Consider the following 19670-nt stretch of genomic DNA (forward strand, 5'->3'; position numbering starts at 1 on the left):
GCGCTGCTCTCCTCCTCTAGTCTCCTCTCCTTCAAGTAAAAGCAGGTAGAGCGCTGCGCGCGTTCAGTCCAGCGCTTACTTCGGTGTACTCCTCTGAAATGTGGGCACGACATGCCGAAATTCTTTCCTGCGCAACGCCGCGATGAGCGCCAGCGCATGCGCGTCCCCTCCCCCTCTCCTCTGCTACGCTGCCCGCTCTCGCGCGCCTGTCGACCGCGCTCCCCGCTCGCCCTGTGAGAATAGACCGATCTCACCAGACCATCTGCGCATGCGCGAGTTTCCGACAGTGGCACTGCCGCCATCTTAATTGTAGTTCTCGGAGTGCTGCTGGTGCGGCTGCTTGCTGCATGTTTCAGGTATATTGGCGTTTTGCATCAATCCTCGGCACACAAGACGATTAAACGTGGTAGATGTGCCCGCAGCTCCAATGTATGCTATTTTATTTCAGGTTAAGCTAATCTTAGGTTAAACTGCAGCCTAGCGCTAAAAGAAAAAGAACAGTTGATAGTGCTTACAAGTGACGAGGTCGTCTCGTCGGGTTGATGAGTTTGCGTCGTCTTGCTGAAAAATTTTTTGTAATAAAAAAACAGCATATCCACGGAGTGAATGATGATGAGTGGGCGAAGCTGCGGAGGTTCATCGGTAAACCGTGAATCTTCCGTGAATTCTGCCCAGTCCATCATCACCGACGTGAGATCGGGCGCGTTTATACTAAAGGTTCGATGAGTTATGACGACTTGCAGCTCACGTTAATTTTACATGTACGCTGTGAATTTTCATTGTTTGGAAAACCATTGCTTTAGAAAAATCTGGCGTCTTTCGTTAAGCAGCTGGCGTCTTTTCGTTTTGCTTTAGAAACATCTGGCGTTCTTTCGTTCTGCTTTTACAAAACATCTGGCGTCTTTCGTTGGTTTATTTCATCAATCAACGGCGTTTTGAACAAAATTTTTATTGTTTAATCACGCACAGGAGAAATCTCACCAGGCACTACCTTGAGGTAAACAATGGCTGCTAATGGGAATGAGAGACAGAAGAAGTCGGCTTTTAGCTAACACTTACACTTCTACTTCTACTAACGTTTCCTACTGGAACATGCCAATGGCTGCTAATGGGGAATGAGAGACAGAAGAATACGGCTTTTAGTTAACGTGCACGCTGCGAATTTTTTATTGTTCAACAACGCACAGGAAAAATTTCCCACCGGCACCACCTTGGAGGTCAAAGCGTAAGACTTGTTACGGACTACGTCTACTACTACTGCTACTACTACGACGACGACGACTACGAGGGACGAACGGGTGCCGCCTTAAGGAGCTTCGCCCCTAAAAATCAATCACGTTCCCGTCGTCATGAGAGCAAATATATTCTTCAGTGAACACCAGCACGCAAGCGACACAAGCTACAGTATCCGGAAAATATCTTGCCCAACCTGCGTAGAACAGGAGAAAAAAAAAGCCGAAGCAAGGAAAAAAAAAAGAAGCTTATTGCGCTTTTTTTCTATTTCTTTTTTGTCGAAGTACTACTTTCCATGTAGACTGTGTTGTCAACGCAGGACTTCGATCACAGTAATGAGTTAAACGTGAATGAAGATAAACGGTCGCCGTGAAGCAGGTTAGAGGCGCGTCCGCTGAACGATGACTGGCCGCTCATGCCGTCTGCCACAGGTTTACATCTCACAAAAATCTCGTGATCGGCATATTTCTTGCTGCACAAGGGATGGAGGAGTCAGTAAGAGATTTTGGCGACACACGCAATGCGGCGGATAAGCAGTAGCTCGCTCCGTCTGGTGGAGGCGGCCTCAGCCGGTGGCTCGGCACTGGTATCGTCGCTAGGCCTACCGCTTCGAAACGGCAGCTCATAAAGAAATTCAGCTTTGCTACCGCTGTTGCCCGCTTTACGATGCGTTCACAATAATATCACATATTGAAAGGAATAGGGAAATCCTGGCGGTGAAGTTGGCTGCGATGCCGGCACGGCCGAGATTTCACCGTGCGCTCTACGGCGCGAGCTGTACACAGCATGCAGTTATAAGATTGGCTTTTATCACAGGTCTCGTTCATGCTAGATGCTTGACAGTCGGCATCGCATTTGGTGAGAGGTCGGTTTAGGTCTCCCTATATATTAAAGCGATCTCTGTTGAACCCGGGAGGAACGTTGTATCCAATCTGTCGCCGCTGGCGGCGATCGCCCCGGCAAGGGGATCGAGCTCGCGTTATTTGCTGTAGCTGATCGGTCCATCGGTCGCGCAGCAAGGTTGTTATGATGCAATAGGACACTGCTAAACCACGATGCATCATGCACACGAAATTCACGAACACGTTGAGCAAGAAAGTGCGCGGTAGTTGCCTCTCTGTCCGTCTTCGTTGACTGCCGCACACATTCCTGTCGGAGCTTGATATCGTTTGCGAACACGTAAAATCCGAGCCCTTTTGCTTCAGGCTGCTGTTGTAGTATTCCAGCACACAGCACGTCATCCCAACCATCGCAATCCATCCAAATAAGGCAGCTAAAACTCATTAATGTACCAGCTGTAGGCAGCTGAACGTACCGAGTACTACAAGTACCGGCATGCACTGCGGCAGCGGTAACTCGCGGTGAGATCGGTCTATTAACCTCCAGCCTAGAGGGAAGACACGACGCGCGTAGTGTTCCTCTTCGCGTTCCACGACACGAGGTCGGTAGCACACCCAACAAACGCCAACGTAACGTGATCGTGCAAGTTCTCCGGCTTCGCATTGCCTCATGATCCCCTTTAGCGGGAGATGGTGTAATTTTTTTTCGCTGGTATCGAGACGCTTTAACCATAGCATCCTAGATTGCGCGCCGGCGCGCAATGTCGGAGGCCATGGTTTAATTGTGTCGTCGCCGAAGCGTTTTCTATCGACGCTAGGAAGTGTCACGGCGCATTACTTCACTTGACCGCTTACAGACAGCGGCACCGCCCCGCCCGGCTTCGCCAACAGAGAACACAGTGCGAGAGAGAATGTGTGAGAGATATAAGGCGCGTTTGTGTAGTGTCATGCATCTGCCTCGGAAGCTTAGGCGGTCGCGGACCAAGAGGTCGTAGGTTCGATTCCCGGCGGAGGAACTTTTTCTTAGTTTTTTAACAGCGAAGCTCTTTAGCAAATCGTTCCTTGTCCGGCGAACCAAAAAACTATGATCATTTTAAACGAATATGTGCCACTCAAATTCGCTAACTCCTCACCACTGGTCCACTAAAAATGAAGAATGCAAGTTAGCCCAACAAATGGCTGCGAAGCGACGGCGGCGAGCCGGAGACCCCGAGTGCGTACGACGAGAGATTACTAGGGAACGGGAAAGGCAATCGGCGGCTGCCAGAAGACCTCTCAGTGATGGAGCGCCTGCGCCAACGACGACGTGCCCGTAGATCTATGAGAGATGCGAACGCTTGGTTTCAACGCGAGGTTCTCTCTGCAGTTTGGACATCCGTGTCACGTCTGTGACTGTCTATGGTTTAACTCGAAGCTCTCTGCGCTGAGAATCAACGTAGCAATAACCTAGCGTCAACTAGCTAAAGCCTAGTAAGGACCTAGAAGCAACCTAAAAACAACCTGCATCACCTATAGCGGCTGCTAGAAGACCCTCAAGTTCACCAACGCCTACTCATTTAAGATAGAGATGGCCGACAACGCCGAGTGCAACGACTGTGCCGTTGAGGAAACGATTGAGCACCTTCTGTGTTACTGCCCGACATACGCAACCGAGAGGCTTCACCTCAGCACTGCACTAAATCAAATGGACGGAAGCGCTTTCACTGTCGCGAAAATATTGGGACCATGGGGCTGCCCATCACAGTTCCGAAAGGCAACGAAAGCGCTGTTGCGTTTTCTTAAGGACACCGGACTTATTCGCCGTTTGTGATGTCAAACGCAGAACTCTTACGCCGGCTGAAAGAGTGACTTTTCTCTCCTCCTCTCTAACTTTCCTTCCCCCTCCCCCCTCCCCCAGTGCAGGGTAGCCTACCGGGCTCAGCCCTGGTTAACCTCCCCGCCTTTCTTTTATTCTTATTCTCTCTCTCTCGAGCGATGGAAGGTCTATACGCCAACAACGACGTGCCCGTAGATCTATGAGAGGTGCGAACACTTGGTTTCAGCGCGAGCTCCTGTCGCTGCAGTTTGGACATCCCTGTCGTGTCTGTGGCTGTCAGTGGTTTATTCGAAGCTCTCTCTGCGCTCAGAATCAAAGTAGAAACAACCTAGCATCACCTCACTAAACCCTAGTAACGACCTAGAAGCAACCTAGAAATAACCTGCATTACCTAGCTAAGGCCTAGAATAAACCTAGAAGCAACCAGATTACTCTACAATCGTCCCGTTTCGCTGTTTCAAGCCTTGCGCGGCTTAGTGCAAGCTTCACGATTTTTAGAGGCGAAGCTCCTTAAAGCGGCACCCGTTCGTCCCCGTCGTAGTGCGTAACCAGTTTTAATGCTAGTACCAGACCTTGACCTCCAAGGTGGTGCCGGTGGGAGATTTCTCCTGTGCGTTGTCGAACAATAAAAAATTCGCAGCGTGCGCGTTAACTAAAAGCCGACTTCTTCTGTCTGTCGTTCCCCATTAGCAGCCATTGGCATGTTCCAGTAGGAAACGTTAGTAGAAGTAGAAGTGTAAGTGTTAACTAAAAGTCGACTTCTTCTGTCTCTCATTCCCCATTAGCAGCCATTGTTTACCTCCAAGGTAGTGCCTGGTGAGATTTCTCCTGTGCGTGATTAAACAATAAAAATTCACAGCGTACATGTAAAATTAAAGTGAGCTGCAAGTCGCCATGACTCTCATCGACCCTTTAGTATAAACCGGCCCGATCTCACGTCGTTGATGATGTACTGGGCGTGAAGCTGCGTGACGCCGCCGCCAAGATCCTGCCGTACGAGAGCTTCGCCCCACTCATCATCATTCACCCCGTGGATATGCTGTGGAATTTTTTTTTTCTTTCTCATCCGATAGCGTCCATTTTATCAAAGTCATATCCGTCGCGGAAATACGTCACTAAAGTCTTGGTGGAACCCGGCATAAAACACTTTCGTATTAAAAATAGCCAAACATCCAGAGCACTTAGCCAGAAAGTAGCCACCCTTAACCAAGGGCAGCAAAAGTAGCCAAATGTAGCCACGTCTGTGTGAAAACGACTGCGACGTTTTGATTTAAATGACAATGAAAATTAACCTTTTGGCGAAAATGTAAATAAAAACAGCCTGAACTTTTCACAATCAAAATCGCTGAGATTCGAGAATAAATTGCTTACTTTAGCGATCATTTTGTGCACGATGACGAAGTTTCTTGCGCTGTTGCAAAGCTGACACTCTCGCCGCGTCTTGCATGACTTAAAATGCCTAAACGTGACAGCCGGTGGCGACAATAAATGAGTACGGCATGAGTGCGCTCTAAATCACAGTAGCGGAGCTTAAAGTGTAAATTGTAGTCATTTTCGCAATCACTTTTTGCGTCATGCCGAAGTGCGAGCAGTTTATGGTATTCCTGAGGCGCATGCAGTCTACCTCATGATAACATTCATAATGAGGACTAAAACTGCGCAACAAACACTCCTCATTATGAACTTAAACCAATGAGCCCGACTTGGTGCTCTAATGATAAGAAACTACCCAAGCAGATCGGTGGATATCCGATTTGTAATGTCAGTGAGTGCAGAGAGCCCTGGATGTGGTGCGTTTTCGATTGTCATGTTCACAGCTAATCGCGGTTTAAAGTCCCATTCCAGCAATAAAGGTGGTCAGCAAATTGACGCTCCATGCAGCAGTTTTCCCCGAGTCCCCGCCAAGTATGCAAAAGTATTTCTTTTGTGTAACGCAAGCGACAAATTCAATTTCGGCAGCTGGAAACGCGACTTGGCCGCAATTTTTTTTTTTTGATACCGCATACTCGAACGACAGTGACTGAGACATCACCAGATATTGAAAATTTGGTTAAAATCGAGGCAACAAGAAAGTAGCCAAGAAGTAGCCAAGGCGCTTCGTCTGCCGGCAACAGTGTAAGAAAGTAGCCAAATTTGCACAAGGTATCCATACCTGGCAACCCTGGTCGTCAGCAGTAATCAGGGAACGAATTATTGATTCTATAAGCATATAATGAGCATATATACATATTCGGGTGAATACGTAATTTGATAATACAAATCGACCATTTTCACCAGGGGCGTAGCCAGAAATTTTTTTCGGGGGGGGGGGGGGGTTCAGCCATACTTTATGTATGTTCGTGTGTGCGTTTGTATGTGTGCGTGTATATATACGCAAGCAAAACTGAAAAATTTCGGGGTGGGTTTGAACCCCCCCAACCCCCCCCCCTTGGCTACGCCCCTGATTTTCACAATAATACTAGCCTAAGAACTCGCAGCTGGGTCCCTTAGGCATCCGCCTAAGACGACTCGAAAGCGAAAGCCATCATCATCTATTTCTTCACGGTCGATGTGTTGATCCCTTCCGCCCCCCTCCGAAAGCTTTCCACATCTAACGTGGCTTTGCGCTGCTCCGGGATCGGAAGCGTTACAAGTTTTCTGCACCTCACCTGGTTTTGCACTGCCTCCGTGATCGGCCCACCTTTTACAAACGACGATGTAACGTGATGACGTCATCATGCGACGCCATGTTGTGTGATGCCATGGCTACGTCAGAGATTTTGGCGATGTGTGGCGTCATATGGTGATGTCATCACGTGATGATGATTTTTTCATCACTCGTGTTCACGCCGACGGTGAATTTCGCGTTTGATAAGGCATCTGGGACTCTCGCCTTAAAATGTACGTACCGTAGCAAATATATTAGTGATGGCAGTGGCCGTAGCCGTACCAGGGGCTGAAATGCTTACGAAGGAGGCTCTGTCACAAAAGGCTCAACCAAGAAACTGTTTGCCCTTATAGCTGGCAGTCATTACCTTCAGTAGTGAAGAGTTGCAGCATACCTGGATGTTCGATGCACGTCCGTGATCTGGTACCCTAATGCAGTGTCAGCTAGTGCGTGGCTCCGCCTACACTCGTAGTTTTAAATGCAAATGCATATCTTAGTCGGGCTATGTCAGGCATCCGGCGTTGTCCGCGCGCCTCTCTGCTCTCACTCCGGCTCCCATAGCAACAACCGCGGGCGCGCGCGCTTATCCTCGCCCCTAGCAACCGGAGCAGGTGGTGCGGGCGGAATAGCGGAGAGTAGGCAGTTTTAGAATAGCGTACGCTAAGTTAGCGTTAGCGTTTGCGGCCCGCTATTTTCGTAACTTAACGGGAGCCCGCAAGGGGTTAGCGTATGACGCATGCGCAGTTGCGCGAAAAGCCAACTCAAAGCTTTGCGTACGCTATTCTAAAGCTGCCTAGTGAGTGGAAAGGAGGAGCGCGCTCTGGCGTGTGAGGGCGCTCGCATCGCGGGAGCTACGCCGTGTGGAGAGAAGGTAGGAGAGGGTAGGTGCAGTGCTTCGCCGCTCCTTCTCTCGCCGTTCGCTTTCTCCCCTGCCTGCGCCACCGCCTCAATGCAGTGCGTTTGAAACGCGTTTGTAGCGTTTGTTCTGCCTTGGCACAGCCTGAAAACAACGCGTTCTAAACGCGTTTGTGCTGCATTGAAGGCGGTGGCAACATCCCTGAGGTGATTACGAACGCACGTAGGAAGCGTTCGCTGAAAGAGGCGCCCAAAAGGGCGACACTTGAGCGCGTCGATGTGTCCAGCTTGACGCCATTAAAATTACTACGCCGTGTACTCTCGGCGCAAGAAATGCATTCGCATTTCCTCACGATTCCCTTCGGGGAGGTGGGGGCATTTTTTTACGAAACCGGCGTTTGAGTCAACTGCGCATGCGATATTTCTTTTTTTCACCATCACTGAGCCACCGCCGCCGCGCGCCGGAAATATTTATGCTAAAAATGTTACCTTTTTAAATAAACATATGGCAGAAATTCACTGCTTGTACTAATGTGCACGTTTGCTTGCACTGTTAAGATGCACTTATAATTATCCAGATTGGTGTCGTTCGGGCGTCGAAGCTGCCGTGAGGAACTGCGTCACCGCGCAACAGCAACAAAACCCGACATACGTGGTAGTGTATGTAATTCACCTGCCTCGCGAGCAAACACACTTTAGCAATACAGACCAACGAGGTCTGTATGCTATAGAAATATTTCCTCTGCTGTGCCGCACTATGTCGCCTGTCGCCGTTCAACACATCTGCTTTGCTATACAGGCTTCCGGTCGTGCTTGTAGTTTAGCTTACAGGCCAACTCCGGCGATTTTATGGCCATGCCAAAGTAATCATGTTTTTATGTTCCTGAGACGCTCCTGTCACGGGCTCGATAGCAGAAATACTCGGTAAATTGGAGAATAATTTTAAATAAGCAAAACATCGAAACCCAAGCATACTGTCTTCGCGTGACGTATAAGCAGTCAAAAAATGTTGCAGTGGCTTAGCTCGGCTATGCCAGGATAACGTAGCGTTAGCAAAGGTTCAGCTAATTATTCGTAGCTTTCCTGATTGTCTAGGATTAGCTTGATTATCATGCTTACTGCTGCTCTAATGACACACACACGGTTTACGTATTATGTGGCACATGTATATTTATTTTTCCAGGCAACTACGTTGGGATCCGATGAGTTAAAGGGACTGTCTACCGCAAGGAAGATTTTTTCTGATTGTGGTGAAAATGAGAAGATCGTTCGTCACATCACTGGCAACGAGCATGCTTTTGTCCCATAAAAAAGGAATTATATTTTTAATTTGATGTTGCGAATCGTGAAAGAATGACCGCTAGCGTCACCAAACGGCGATGTGGTTCAATCTACTGGTATGACAAGAAATCCTCGCAGGTAGACTCATTTTGCTGAAAAACAAACATGTATAACTTGAAATTGTATTTTACGCACTTGAGGCAGCGTTTGAATGCGTCAGGAAATATTTTTTTGCATTTTTTTTCTCTCACGCGTCCAAAAAGGCACCCGGTGGCGCTGTTTGCGGCGCCGCCTTTTAGGCACGTTTTAGGCACGTTTAGGCACGAGCCTACATGACGCCTTGGGTTTTAGAGACAATGGAAAGCTGAACACACCCGCGATTGAAATAAGTAAGAGATGGTTAGAGTATTGGTGGCAGAAAACTAGAGAGAAAGGACAAAAATAAATATTCGGGAAAAAAATAAGGACATTCTGCCGTAAAGGGCACAGAACGGAGCTGAAAACTTTTTTTTTCTTCTGGAGTAAAATAGTTTTAATTGAAGTAAAGACATTAGGCCAACGCTAAGAAAAAAAAGAGTAAAGGTTTTTTTTTTCTCGAGCCTGGTGGCACACTTGTCACCGCCCCGTTATAAAGGGGATGCTCATAGCATCCATCCATCCATCCTTCGATTTCGTCTGTTTCAACTCATGCGCTATGCATTGCGGCCCTCCGCACTGGTCGTACCGCGCTGCTGTTTTGTTGTTAGGATGTCTCACATGTCCTGCGCTGTGAAGGCGTGCATTTAGCGTCTCTTTTTTATGAATCAACTTGGCTTGGATTGCGGCAGCAGTGCTAAAATAAATGCATAGACTGCGATTGCAGCAAAACAAGTGTTCTTTAATCGTATAATGAGGGCTTTATTTAACCGCTAGCACGCTGAAAATGGCTGTTACATTCATTACATTAGTGTTCAGCGAAAATTAAGTAATCCTACAGAAATCGCGTGTGCGTTCGGTTTTAAATTTTACCGGCACTACAATCGTCATTGCGTCCACCAACCAGTGTTGCGGGCATGTTTCACGCCAATGGAAGAAGACCGAACGCAGAGCGAAAAATTCTGTTTTAAAAATTTCTACTCACTTTCCAAAGAAACCGCTGCCAGGTAGGACACTTCATACTGTATGCTTTCGATTGCGGGACAAAACAGAAAAGCGATGAAGGACAGTAGACAGTCCCTTTAAGCTTCTCCGCTCTTCTGCGCCGTTGAGCAGCATTCTCCATGGCTATACCACACTTCCGTGGCTATACCACACTGGCAAACGCCTCTAGAGGCGCTATCAAGCGGCTCCAGCGTAGTGTAAGATGGCGACTGCAGAGCGAAGGCGAATAGCTGCGCGCGCGCCGGCGCCAGTACGTCTGCCGAGGCTACGACGTCACTCCTCCGGAAAGCGCAGACCGGCGGCGGAGAGCGCGCGCTGGAGGGGCCGGCTAAGGTGCGTGACATCACTGATCCTCGCGCATGCGCAGCACTGCATTTGAGGATCCACGCGAAACTGGCTCGGCTAGGCCAGTGTAGCGAACGCTACAAAACTTGAAATCATGCAGGGCGTGCCGGTCCCGTCAGCGCGTAGTATGAAAGCTGCGAAAGCGGCGAAGAGCAGACGCTCAGGGGAAAGGTGACTCCCTCGGAAATATATCTTTTGTGTGACTTACCGTGCCACGGGCACAAGCTGATCGGAGCTGTCGAAAAATGACAGCTGCGATTCCGACGCATTTGTAGGCCAACTAATGTCGCCATTCCATTCTTCTTCGATGAAGTGGACACACCTGTTTAGTTCATTGCTTGCCTGGTTGCGCATTCCACCGCCAGGTGGCGCCACCTGTCAAGGCGGCTCAAGTTTGTGGGGCCGCACTCGGGTAAAATGCTATCGCTAAGAAGTTTGCGGACTAACTAAAGCTTCTTAATATTGCTATGGGAAGAGTGCATAAGTTTGGCAATAGCGGCGTTCAACGTCGCGTTGGTAGGGCCGAAGGAATGTAATATAAGCCAAGTACGAGCCACCTTTTCGCACCAAGGCTACGTTCTTTCGCATGACGCGCAGCTTACCGTATACCGAGAGGCCCGGTGCACCCTGTATATGTTACGAAAAGTGTGTCCGTACGGTAATGTTCACGCATGTGCATTCTTTGGCCGGTACCGTATTACCGCACTTCCCGTGCGGTAAACCGGCATTGCTAGCTCTAATATAAAGACGCAGGGTAACCGTTAGGTGCGAGTGTTTCGTGACTGCCAGTGGGGAATCGTGTGCAGCCCACAACGCAACTCCACTTGCCACCCATCGCACGCATTACCACAAGGAACTGAAATTCACACGCACAGCCAACGAAGCGCTCGCCAAACACACGCGATTGTTGCTTTGCGGATAGCAGACGCTCTAGTGGCCCCTCGGTTCCATCACTTCCGCTTTAACAAAAATGATGTCACGCACACAATGTTGCCAATAATTCTGGGACGCGAGGTGGGGAGAGTCGGGGCAATCAATAAAATTTATTTGTAATGAATCTACTTATGTCTCCGGCTTGTAATTTCGCATAAATAATGGGAACGTGAAGAGGAAGGATGGATCTTTGACCTTGTTGGTGCGACATGTATAACGTTAAGGGCAGTACTGAATTGACGAGGACGGGACAGGGAGTGACACATTCCCTGTCCCGTCCTCGTCAATTCAGTACTGCGCTTAACATTATATATATATACGGCAAGAGGAACGTACCCAGTGAATTTTATTGAGATCCACTGACCTCGAAAAATCGCCCTAGTTGGCCTTTAAGTGACCCTGACCGTTTCTCCTGGCTCATTCAACGATATCGCACTTTTGTAATCGCCATGGACGCTGTTCGCTCAGGCTTTTACGCAGACATACTTTCTCCGACATGCAGGTCAAGAAATCCCCCGGTCCTGTGACAGTGAAACCTTCGTTCTTCGACACAAGTGGCGTTGAGAGCCCAGGGATCGACTACAAGAAGGCCTCAGACATGGACGTCGCCACCGGCATAAGGGAGATCGCTGGACGTAAGGGCAACAACAGCAGCAGATACACTTATCGTGTTTCTAATACTTCCTAACAACTTCCCACCGTTTATAAGCACGAGCAAGTTATGGTGAGCGTTACGAACAATAAATAACCTCATATAGACACTTTCGGCGGCTTTTTGCCGTCGGCATCGCCGTGCCGTTCGGTATATGTATAGGTATGAAAACATAATCATTAATTTCGAAAGCCCTGCCAGTTCAATTATGTCTGTTGTGTTTGAGAATTTCGTGTTTTGGCGTTTCTTAATGGGGTTTTTCGTCTCCTGGGAGAGCTTGCCGGTGTCCTGTCTAATGACTGCACCTCCGACTTCTACTGTATACTCTGTCATGATACTTGTCAGATTATCATTAATCGCGTGAACGCTAACGTCGGTTTCCTCGATTAGAGCCGAGTATCTGTTCTGGAGCGCGATCCTAAATTCCTGCACTTTCCCTCTCAGCGTTAACTCTTTAACTGGCTTCTTGCATATCAGTCTCTGCCGTTCCTTCCTCAAGTCAAGGCGAATTCGAGACCTTACGATTCTATGGTCACTTCATCGTATCTTGCTGACCACTTCCACATCCTGCACGATGTCAGGGTGTGCGCCCAGTAATCAATAGGTGGCCGACATAACAAGGTATAATATGGAAAAAATTCCACATTCTCTAAGGAACGGGCGAAGCCTCAAAGATATGAAGAGGGGCACAAGCAAAACCAGATGTATGCACTTAGGGACAAGGAAGGCAACGCCAATATGGGCAGGATAGTTAAAGCATGAGGAGTTTTACAGGGCCAGGACAACCAGGACGATAATGTAAGAAGTAGCAGTAGACCAGATGAATCGGACATCCCACCAGTAACGACAGAGGAAGTAAAGAAAGCCTTGGAGGGAAAAGAGGCAAAGCCGCTGGTGAGGATCAGATAGCATAAGATCTGTTGAAAGACGGTGGACAGATTGTGTTAGAAAAAAAATTACGCCATCTCCCGTGAGGGGAAGTGGAGAGGGGAAGTGGAGAGGGAACGTGGAGAGGGGGTGTGTGGAGAGGGTATGCGCATGCGCAGTAAGGGTGGTCACGCCGCACACCACCACCACCACCGGATTGAGCTCCGCCTTAAGATACTTCGCATCTAAAAGTGGCCACCCTGTGTACGAAGTGCCTCTTGACAGCGACGGTACCAAAATCTTAATCCATAAGAAAGGGGACGTCAAGAACTTGAAAAATTACAGGCCGATCAGCTTACTGCCCGTTGTCTACAAGCTGTTTACAAAGATAGTAGCCAATAGAATTAAGATCCCGCTAGAATTCAATCAACCAAAGATCAAGCAGGATTTCGTGCAGGCTAATCGACAATAGACCATATTCAGGTGATAGAGAAATGCGCGGAATGTAATGGGTGTTTCAAGAAATGTGTCCAACCTTCTCAAAAAATCAAGAAAATGCGATATTTGATTGCTGCCTTCAGAATTGGTTTTTCTGTAGTGGCAGAGATTTTGAGATGGTTAAAGAAATTATTTGGGACTGTAATTAAAAAGGTAAATTAATGAAATTTTTAATTAGTGGAGTTAGGTGGTTGTGTCAAAAGGGAGAATTGAAGTTCTTCATGCTAGAAACCCAACCCAACTTTGAGATTTCGAAAAAGTGGCATCTAGTAATAATTACGAAGTAATGAAATTCAACAGAATTCAATGGCGAAACCTAAACAGAAACATGGAAGAACGCAACTGCCATATTCTTCTGAGACGTCCAAACTGAGTGAATCACTTTTTCTGTAGCGCTAGGCATCTTAAGATGGTTAGAGACATGAATTGAGACAGTAATTAAGAAAGTTAAATTAATTAACTTTTTTAATCAGTGGGGTTAGGTGACCGTGTCAAATTGGGGAATTCAAGTTATTCGTGCCAGAAACCCATCCCAACATTGAGATTTCGAAAAAGCGGCCTCTAGCAATAATTACAAAGTAATGAAATTCAACCGAATTTGATGGCTTTTGCTGTTGAAAGCCGTTGCATTACGTTGAATTTCATTACGCCACAACAATTACTAGAGGACGCTTTTTCGAAATCTCAAAGCTCGGATAGGTTCCTCGCATGAAGAACTTCAATTCTCCCATTTGACACAATCACCTAACTCCACTAATAAAAGGTTAATTAATGTAACTTTCTTCATTATTGTCCTAAATGATGTCCTTAACTACCTTAGGATTCCTGCCGCTACAGAAAAAGCAATTCTGAAAGCCCCGTGCAAATATCGCATTCTCCTGATTTTTTTAGAAGGCTGGACCCATTTCTTGAAACACCCTGTATAGTCGTCATGGATTACGAGAAGGCATTTGATTCGGTCAAGAAATCAGCAGTCATGCAGGCACTGCGGAATCAGGGTGTCGACGAACCATATATTAAGATACTGGAAGAAATCTACACAGGCTCCACAGCCTTCATAGTCCTCCATAAATAAAGCGACAAAATTCCAATAAAGAAGGGTGTAAGGCAGGGAGGCACGATCTCCCCAATGCTATTCACGGCGTGCTTGCAGAAGGTTTACAGAGCCCTGGATTGGGAAGAGTTAGGGATACAAGTTAATGGAGAAAACCTTAGTAACCTGCGATTCGCTGATTACACTGCATTTATTAGTAACTCAGAGACGAACTGCAACACATGATTACTGAACTGGACAAGGAACGCAGAACGTAGGTCTGAAAATTATTATGCATAAAACTAGTGATCTGCAAGAGTCTCGGAAGACAACAGCGCTCTGCGATAGGTAGCGAAGCACTGGAAGTGTAAAGGAACACGTCTACATAGGACAGGTAGTGACCGCGCAGTCGAACGATGACACTGAAGTCACAGAAGAATAAGAATGAAGATGGAGCACATTCGGCAAGCATTCTCAAATCATGAATGGTAGTCTCCCACTATCACTCAAGAGGAAGGTATATAACAGTTGCATCTATTGACTATTACCTTAGTTTTCTGCATATTAATTTCAGACATTACGTTCTGCTTTCTCTGTTCCATTCAGTATTCATGCTCTGCAGTTCGTCTCCGAATTACTCAGCAAGACAATGCCATCAGCGAATCGCAGGTTATTGAGGTGTTCTCCATTAACTAGCATCCCTAATTGTTCCCAATCTAGGTCCCTGAAAACCTTCTGCAAGCATGCGGTGAATAGCGTTGGGGAGATCTTGTCTCCTTGCCTTACGCCCTTCTTTATTGGAATTTTATCGCTTTATTTATAGAGAACTATGTTGGCAGTGGAGCCGCTATAGATTTGTTATATGGTTCCTCAACGCCCTGATTCCGTAGTGCCTACATGACTGCGCAGATTTCGCCCAAGTCAAATGCTTTCTCGTATTCTATGAAGGCTATATATAGAGACTAGTTATATTCCGCGCATTTCTCTATCACCTGGTTGATAGGGTAAATATGGTTTATTGTCGAGTAGCCTGTTCCAAATCCTGCTTGCTCCTTTGGCTGATTGAATGCTGAGATCATCCTAATTTAATTCTATTAGCGATTGCCTTTGTAAATAGCTTGTAGGCAACAGACAGTAAGCTGATCGGCGTGTAATTTACAATTCCTTGACGTCTCCTTTCTTATGGATTGAGATTATGTTAGCATTCTTCCAAGATTCTGGTACCCTCACTGTCAAGAGATACTTCGTATGCAGGCTCGCCAGTTTTTCTAGCACGATCTGTTCACCATCTTTCAACAGATCTGATGTTATCCGATCCTTTGCTACTTTGCATTCCTTCCAAGGCTTTCTTTACTTCCCCTGTAGTTAGTTACTGGCGGGACGTCTGATTCCTCTGAGCTAATTACATTATCGTCCTGGTTTTCCTGGCTGCTGTACAGACCCCTGTAAAACTCCTCATACTTTAACTATCCTGCCCATATTTGCGTTGCCTTCCTTGTCCCATAGTGCATACCCATCTGGTTTTTGTCTGTGCCTACTTTTCTTTTCACCGCTTATAGACTTCATCCGTTCTTGAACGCCTCAAACAGAGCAGACAAAACAGAACTGGCAGAGTTTGGAAGTTAATGGCGTAAAGTAGCCGACATAAGATGGAGAAAATTGAACTTGCTCTAAAGGACTGAACCATGTCGTTTAGTTATTAATATTCTAACCATTAATCGCAATCAACTGTTAACCCGTCCTTCTCTTTCAGCCGGTGTTACTACAGACAAGTCTATCACAGCAAAGGAGAAGATGGATGTGTTTTTAATCCGAACAAAGAGCCTTGGCAAGTACTGGAGCTTTGGCATCACCATCGTGGAAGTGCAAGGAGAGAACAACAGGCGATTTTTCATGGTCGATGTAAGTCTCCGTTCCGATTTATTTGTGGTTTATGACCAGATAATGTCGCGGTGAAAAGGCATTGTAAATATCTTTGAAATTGGAATCGAAGCTGCTGAGTTCTTATAGTTTCGACGGGACCACTGTCGATAACCTTGTGTATACAGTTGAAACCCGCAATAACTAAATCGGCGGGGAAAGCAGAAAATTTCGCTCTTGCGGGAATTTCGTTGGCACGAGAATGCTGCAGAAAAGACATGGAATTTACAAAAAAACACACTTTATTTCCAGAAGTCAGTAAGTTTGCTTTGGCGGGCCTTAGCATGCAGCAATTTCATGCCTCTCGATCGGGAATCTTGTTTGCCACGGCACAAAGTTCGCCCCATGCACTGTTCAGTGACGGCGGCACTCCGCTGTCACCAGTACCGTCATCAAGTGCGCCTACAGGCGAACCTTCTTCCGTCTCCGCTGGATCAGCGCGGATCAGCGCAGAATCGTGGACAGCGAGCTGCACGCAACGCCGAATTCTTCGGCGATGTCCATTTTTTTCCTGCCCTTTTCCACCTCACTGATGATTTTAGCCTTATCTTCCAGCGTGATGAACTTCCGCTTTTTCGTTGGAGGCGGCATCTTCGCAGGCATCGAAATCGGACGAAGCAATCGCAACACACAGTTCGCGTTGCACCAAGCGACCAGGCAAACGCTCCACAAATGGCTCCACACACGCGACCATGTGCGCGCAAAGCCGACAAAGCCAAGCACAGAGCCAAACCAACGAACGAAACTGCATGAGGAATGTGGATTCGGCTACGCAGTCCGCGATAACGAGCAGGTGTTTCGGCAAGCCATCATCATCATCATTGTCGCCAGCTTTGTTTTTTTGTAAACAATAATGGCGGCTGCTTCTCAAGTGCACTGTAGCGATAGTTTCGCACAATTTAAGTGTAGCATGAATGCATTTCAGCAGTTTTCGAATGTAGTTAATGTTGCGAGAGTAGATTATTTGCGCACTCGTGTTTCAAAAACGTTAATGAGGGACTGCTGTATGAATATCTTTCGTAGTCGCGAGTTACGAAATGTATCGACTCCTATGGGCGTTCGCCGGTGCTCCGAAAATATTTCGTTGCGGTGAGAATTTCGTTCCCTCTGGATTTTGTTATCGCGGGTTTCGACTGTAGTAGTTGTTAAGATTGCGCTGAGGGTCGAGAACAATATATAGAAGCGGTTTTAGCATGTTGATGTAAATGTGAATTTCAATCGTTTCGAGAGACGTCTTATGCTTCTACAAGCGTTTTTAATTAGTCCCGACATCTCGTTAGGTTGGAAATGCGTAAATCACGTATTTATGCCGGCTTTCATTTCACGCCGTAGCGGCTAATAAATCTAGCCGCAACAAGACGATCGTGATAGCCAACTGGCGTCTCGATAGCTTAAAGGCGCCAACCAGAGCGCTGGTCCGATTCCTGCGCACGATAGCCACATTTTGACGGAGGCGGAAGGCAAGGACATGTGTCGACATAAGGCTTTGCTGCACTTTAAGGAAAATCCTTTGCTAAAGCTTAATCCAGTGCCCCCGACACTATGATGTGCGCTCGTGTGTGTGCCTGTGTGCGCGCGCGCGCGCGTGTTTGTGTGTGTGTGTGTGTGTGTGTGTGTGCGTGTGTGCGTGCGTGTGCGTGTGTGCGTGTGTGTGTGTGTGTGTGTGTGTGTGTGTGTGTGTGTGTGTGTGTGTGTGTGTGTGTGTGTGTGTGTGTGTGTGTGTGTGTGTGTGTGTGTGTGTGTGTGTGTGTGTGTGTGTGTGTGTGTGTGTGTGTGTGTGTGTGTGTGTGTGTGTGTGTGTGTGTGTGTGTGTGTGTGTGTGTGTGTGTGTGTGTGTGTGTGTGTTTCAAGGAGGCAGCGGAGGGTGCACACTCTCAACGCCCGCTCTGGCTGCACCAAGGTGACATGTCGACAGTTGTTCAGGAGGTGGAGGTTTGAAGAGATAAAAATATCGTGAGCAGGGGGTGGCGCCAACGTTTTGAAAAGCGGCCTTTTCTGTTCAAGGCAACAACTGCCTGAAGAAGACAAGGCCACTTGTCAAAACTCCAGCGACACCCCCTGTTCACGGAGTTTTCATAATGAGGACAGTTGTCACATAAAACAATGTGGTGAAATACCAGTTTCATTTCCACCATAGTGGCTTATATTTGTGCGTGAATGCTGTAGAGGCAGTACCTTCCTTGTGTCCCTTTGACAGAACTGTCCATCAGCTTTCTCCGTCTAAAAAAGCCGAATTCGAAACTTTGTCTTTACTGGTGAGCTGTTCGTCGGCATTTTTTTAATTCTCACGAAATCGAAAACTTGTGAGGGGATTTCAGCCAACGCGAATTACGACGCCTCTCAGCACAACGTGATGTGGCGCCTTATATTACGAAACACAATCTTAGGTTTACTCCGCGAAAGTTTCACGTGGCTGACGTCACAATACAGGGACAAGCGCAACTACACTTGTCTCTCTCACTTCCATTTCACTTCCACTTTGAACCATGGCATCTTGAACTGAAGAGTTAGTAATATTGCTGCAATCACGACCCGATGCCAAAATCCTCTACTGACCCTGCCCGCACATCGGAACCTTATCAGTGTAGACGTGGACGGTGTACCAGTTACGGCCCTTATTGACACTGGCGCGCACGTGTCTGTTATGAACGCTGACCTCAGAACACGCCTAAAAAAAGTCGTTACTCCTGCCCCAAGCCCTGTGGTCCGAACTGCCGATGGTGGAACAGCTGCCGTGATTGGTGTGTGTTCAGCTCGTGTGACCGTCGCCGGACACCACACATCGGTTATGATTCATTATGACGACTAAAACTGCGCTAAAAACACAAAGACATAGACGAGGAAAACAGGACTCGCGCTTAGTCGTCATAATGAATCTTAACCTACTAGCCCGACTTGGTGCTCTACATCGGTTATGTTTTACGTCCTAGAACATTGCCCTCACGACCTAATTTTGGGACTTGATTTCTTGTCGGAACACTCGGCCTTGATAGACTGTTCTGCCGGCGTTGTGCAACTCGCTCTACCTACTGCTGTTGACCCTCCCGGTTGCCCTCCAAGCCGGCTCTGTTCCGCAGACCACCTTCGTCTTCCTCCACGGGCAGTTACTTACGTCGGCGTCTCACCTGTACCACCTGTACCCGACGGTGACTATATAGTGTCTCCCAATCTTGAAGTCCTGCTTTCGCAATACGTTGCGTTTCCGCACACTCTCGTTACTATAACGGACAACGCCTCCTGTCTACCGCTAGTGAATTTTGGCCTATGTCCACAAGTTCTCCCTCGTGGCATTTCACTTGCGGACATCATGCCGGCGGCCGACTGCCACATTTCAACTCTAAGTTACGACAGAGATTCGTGTGCAGAGAAACCTTCCCCTACTACTCCATCAGAACAAGGTGCCTTAACTCAGATGATTGCACCCGACTTACCTACCCAACATGCTGATGAACTGCGCGCTCTCCTTGCGTCCTTTTGGGACATCTTCGACCTTGGCGACCGCCCTCTCGGACAAACGTCAGTTGTTAAACATCGGATTGACACAGGCGATGCGAGACCAATTCATCGGCGACCCTACCGCGTCTCCCGTACTGAGCGACAAATCATCCAAA

The 19670-nt window shown here is 47.6% G+C and overlaps 1 protein-coding gene across 1 annotated transcript in view; it reads left to right on the top strand.

Moving 5' to 3' along the window:
• The window catches only part of LOC119406639 (uncharacterized), a 141042-nt gene that overhangs the window by 104481 nt on the left and 16891 nt on the right, over positions 1-19670 (top strand). Inside the window, exons 9-10 of the mRNA XM_049420166.1 lie at positions 11592-11724; positions 15893-16041. Of these exons, the coding sequence (XP_049276123.1) occupies positions 11592-11724; positions 15893-16041 (282 nt within the window). The remainder of the gene's footprint in view (positions 1-11591; positions 11725-15892; positions 16042-19670) is intronic.

The sequence above is a fragment of the Rhipicephalus sanguineus genome, chromosome 10 (genome assembly GCF_013339695.2).
Source record: "Rhipicephalus sanguineus isolate Rsan-2018 chromosome 10, BIME_Rsan_1.4, whole genome shotgun sequence".
NCBI classification, from domain to species: Eukaryota; Metazoa; Arthropoda; class Arachnida; order Ixodida; family Ixodidae; genus Rhipicephalus; species Rhipicephalus sanguineus.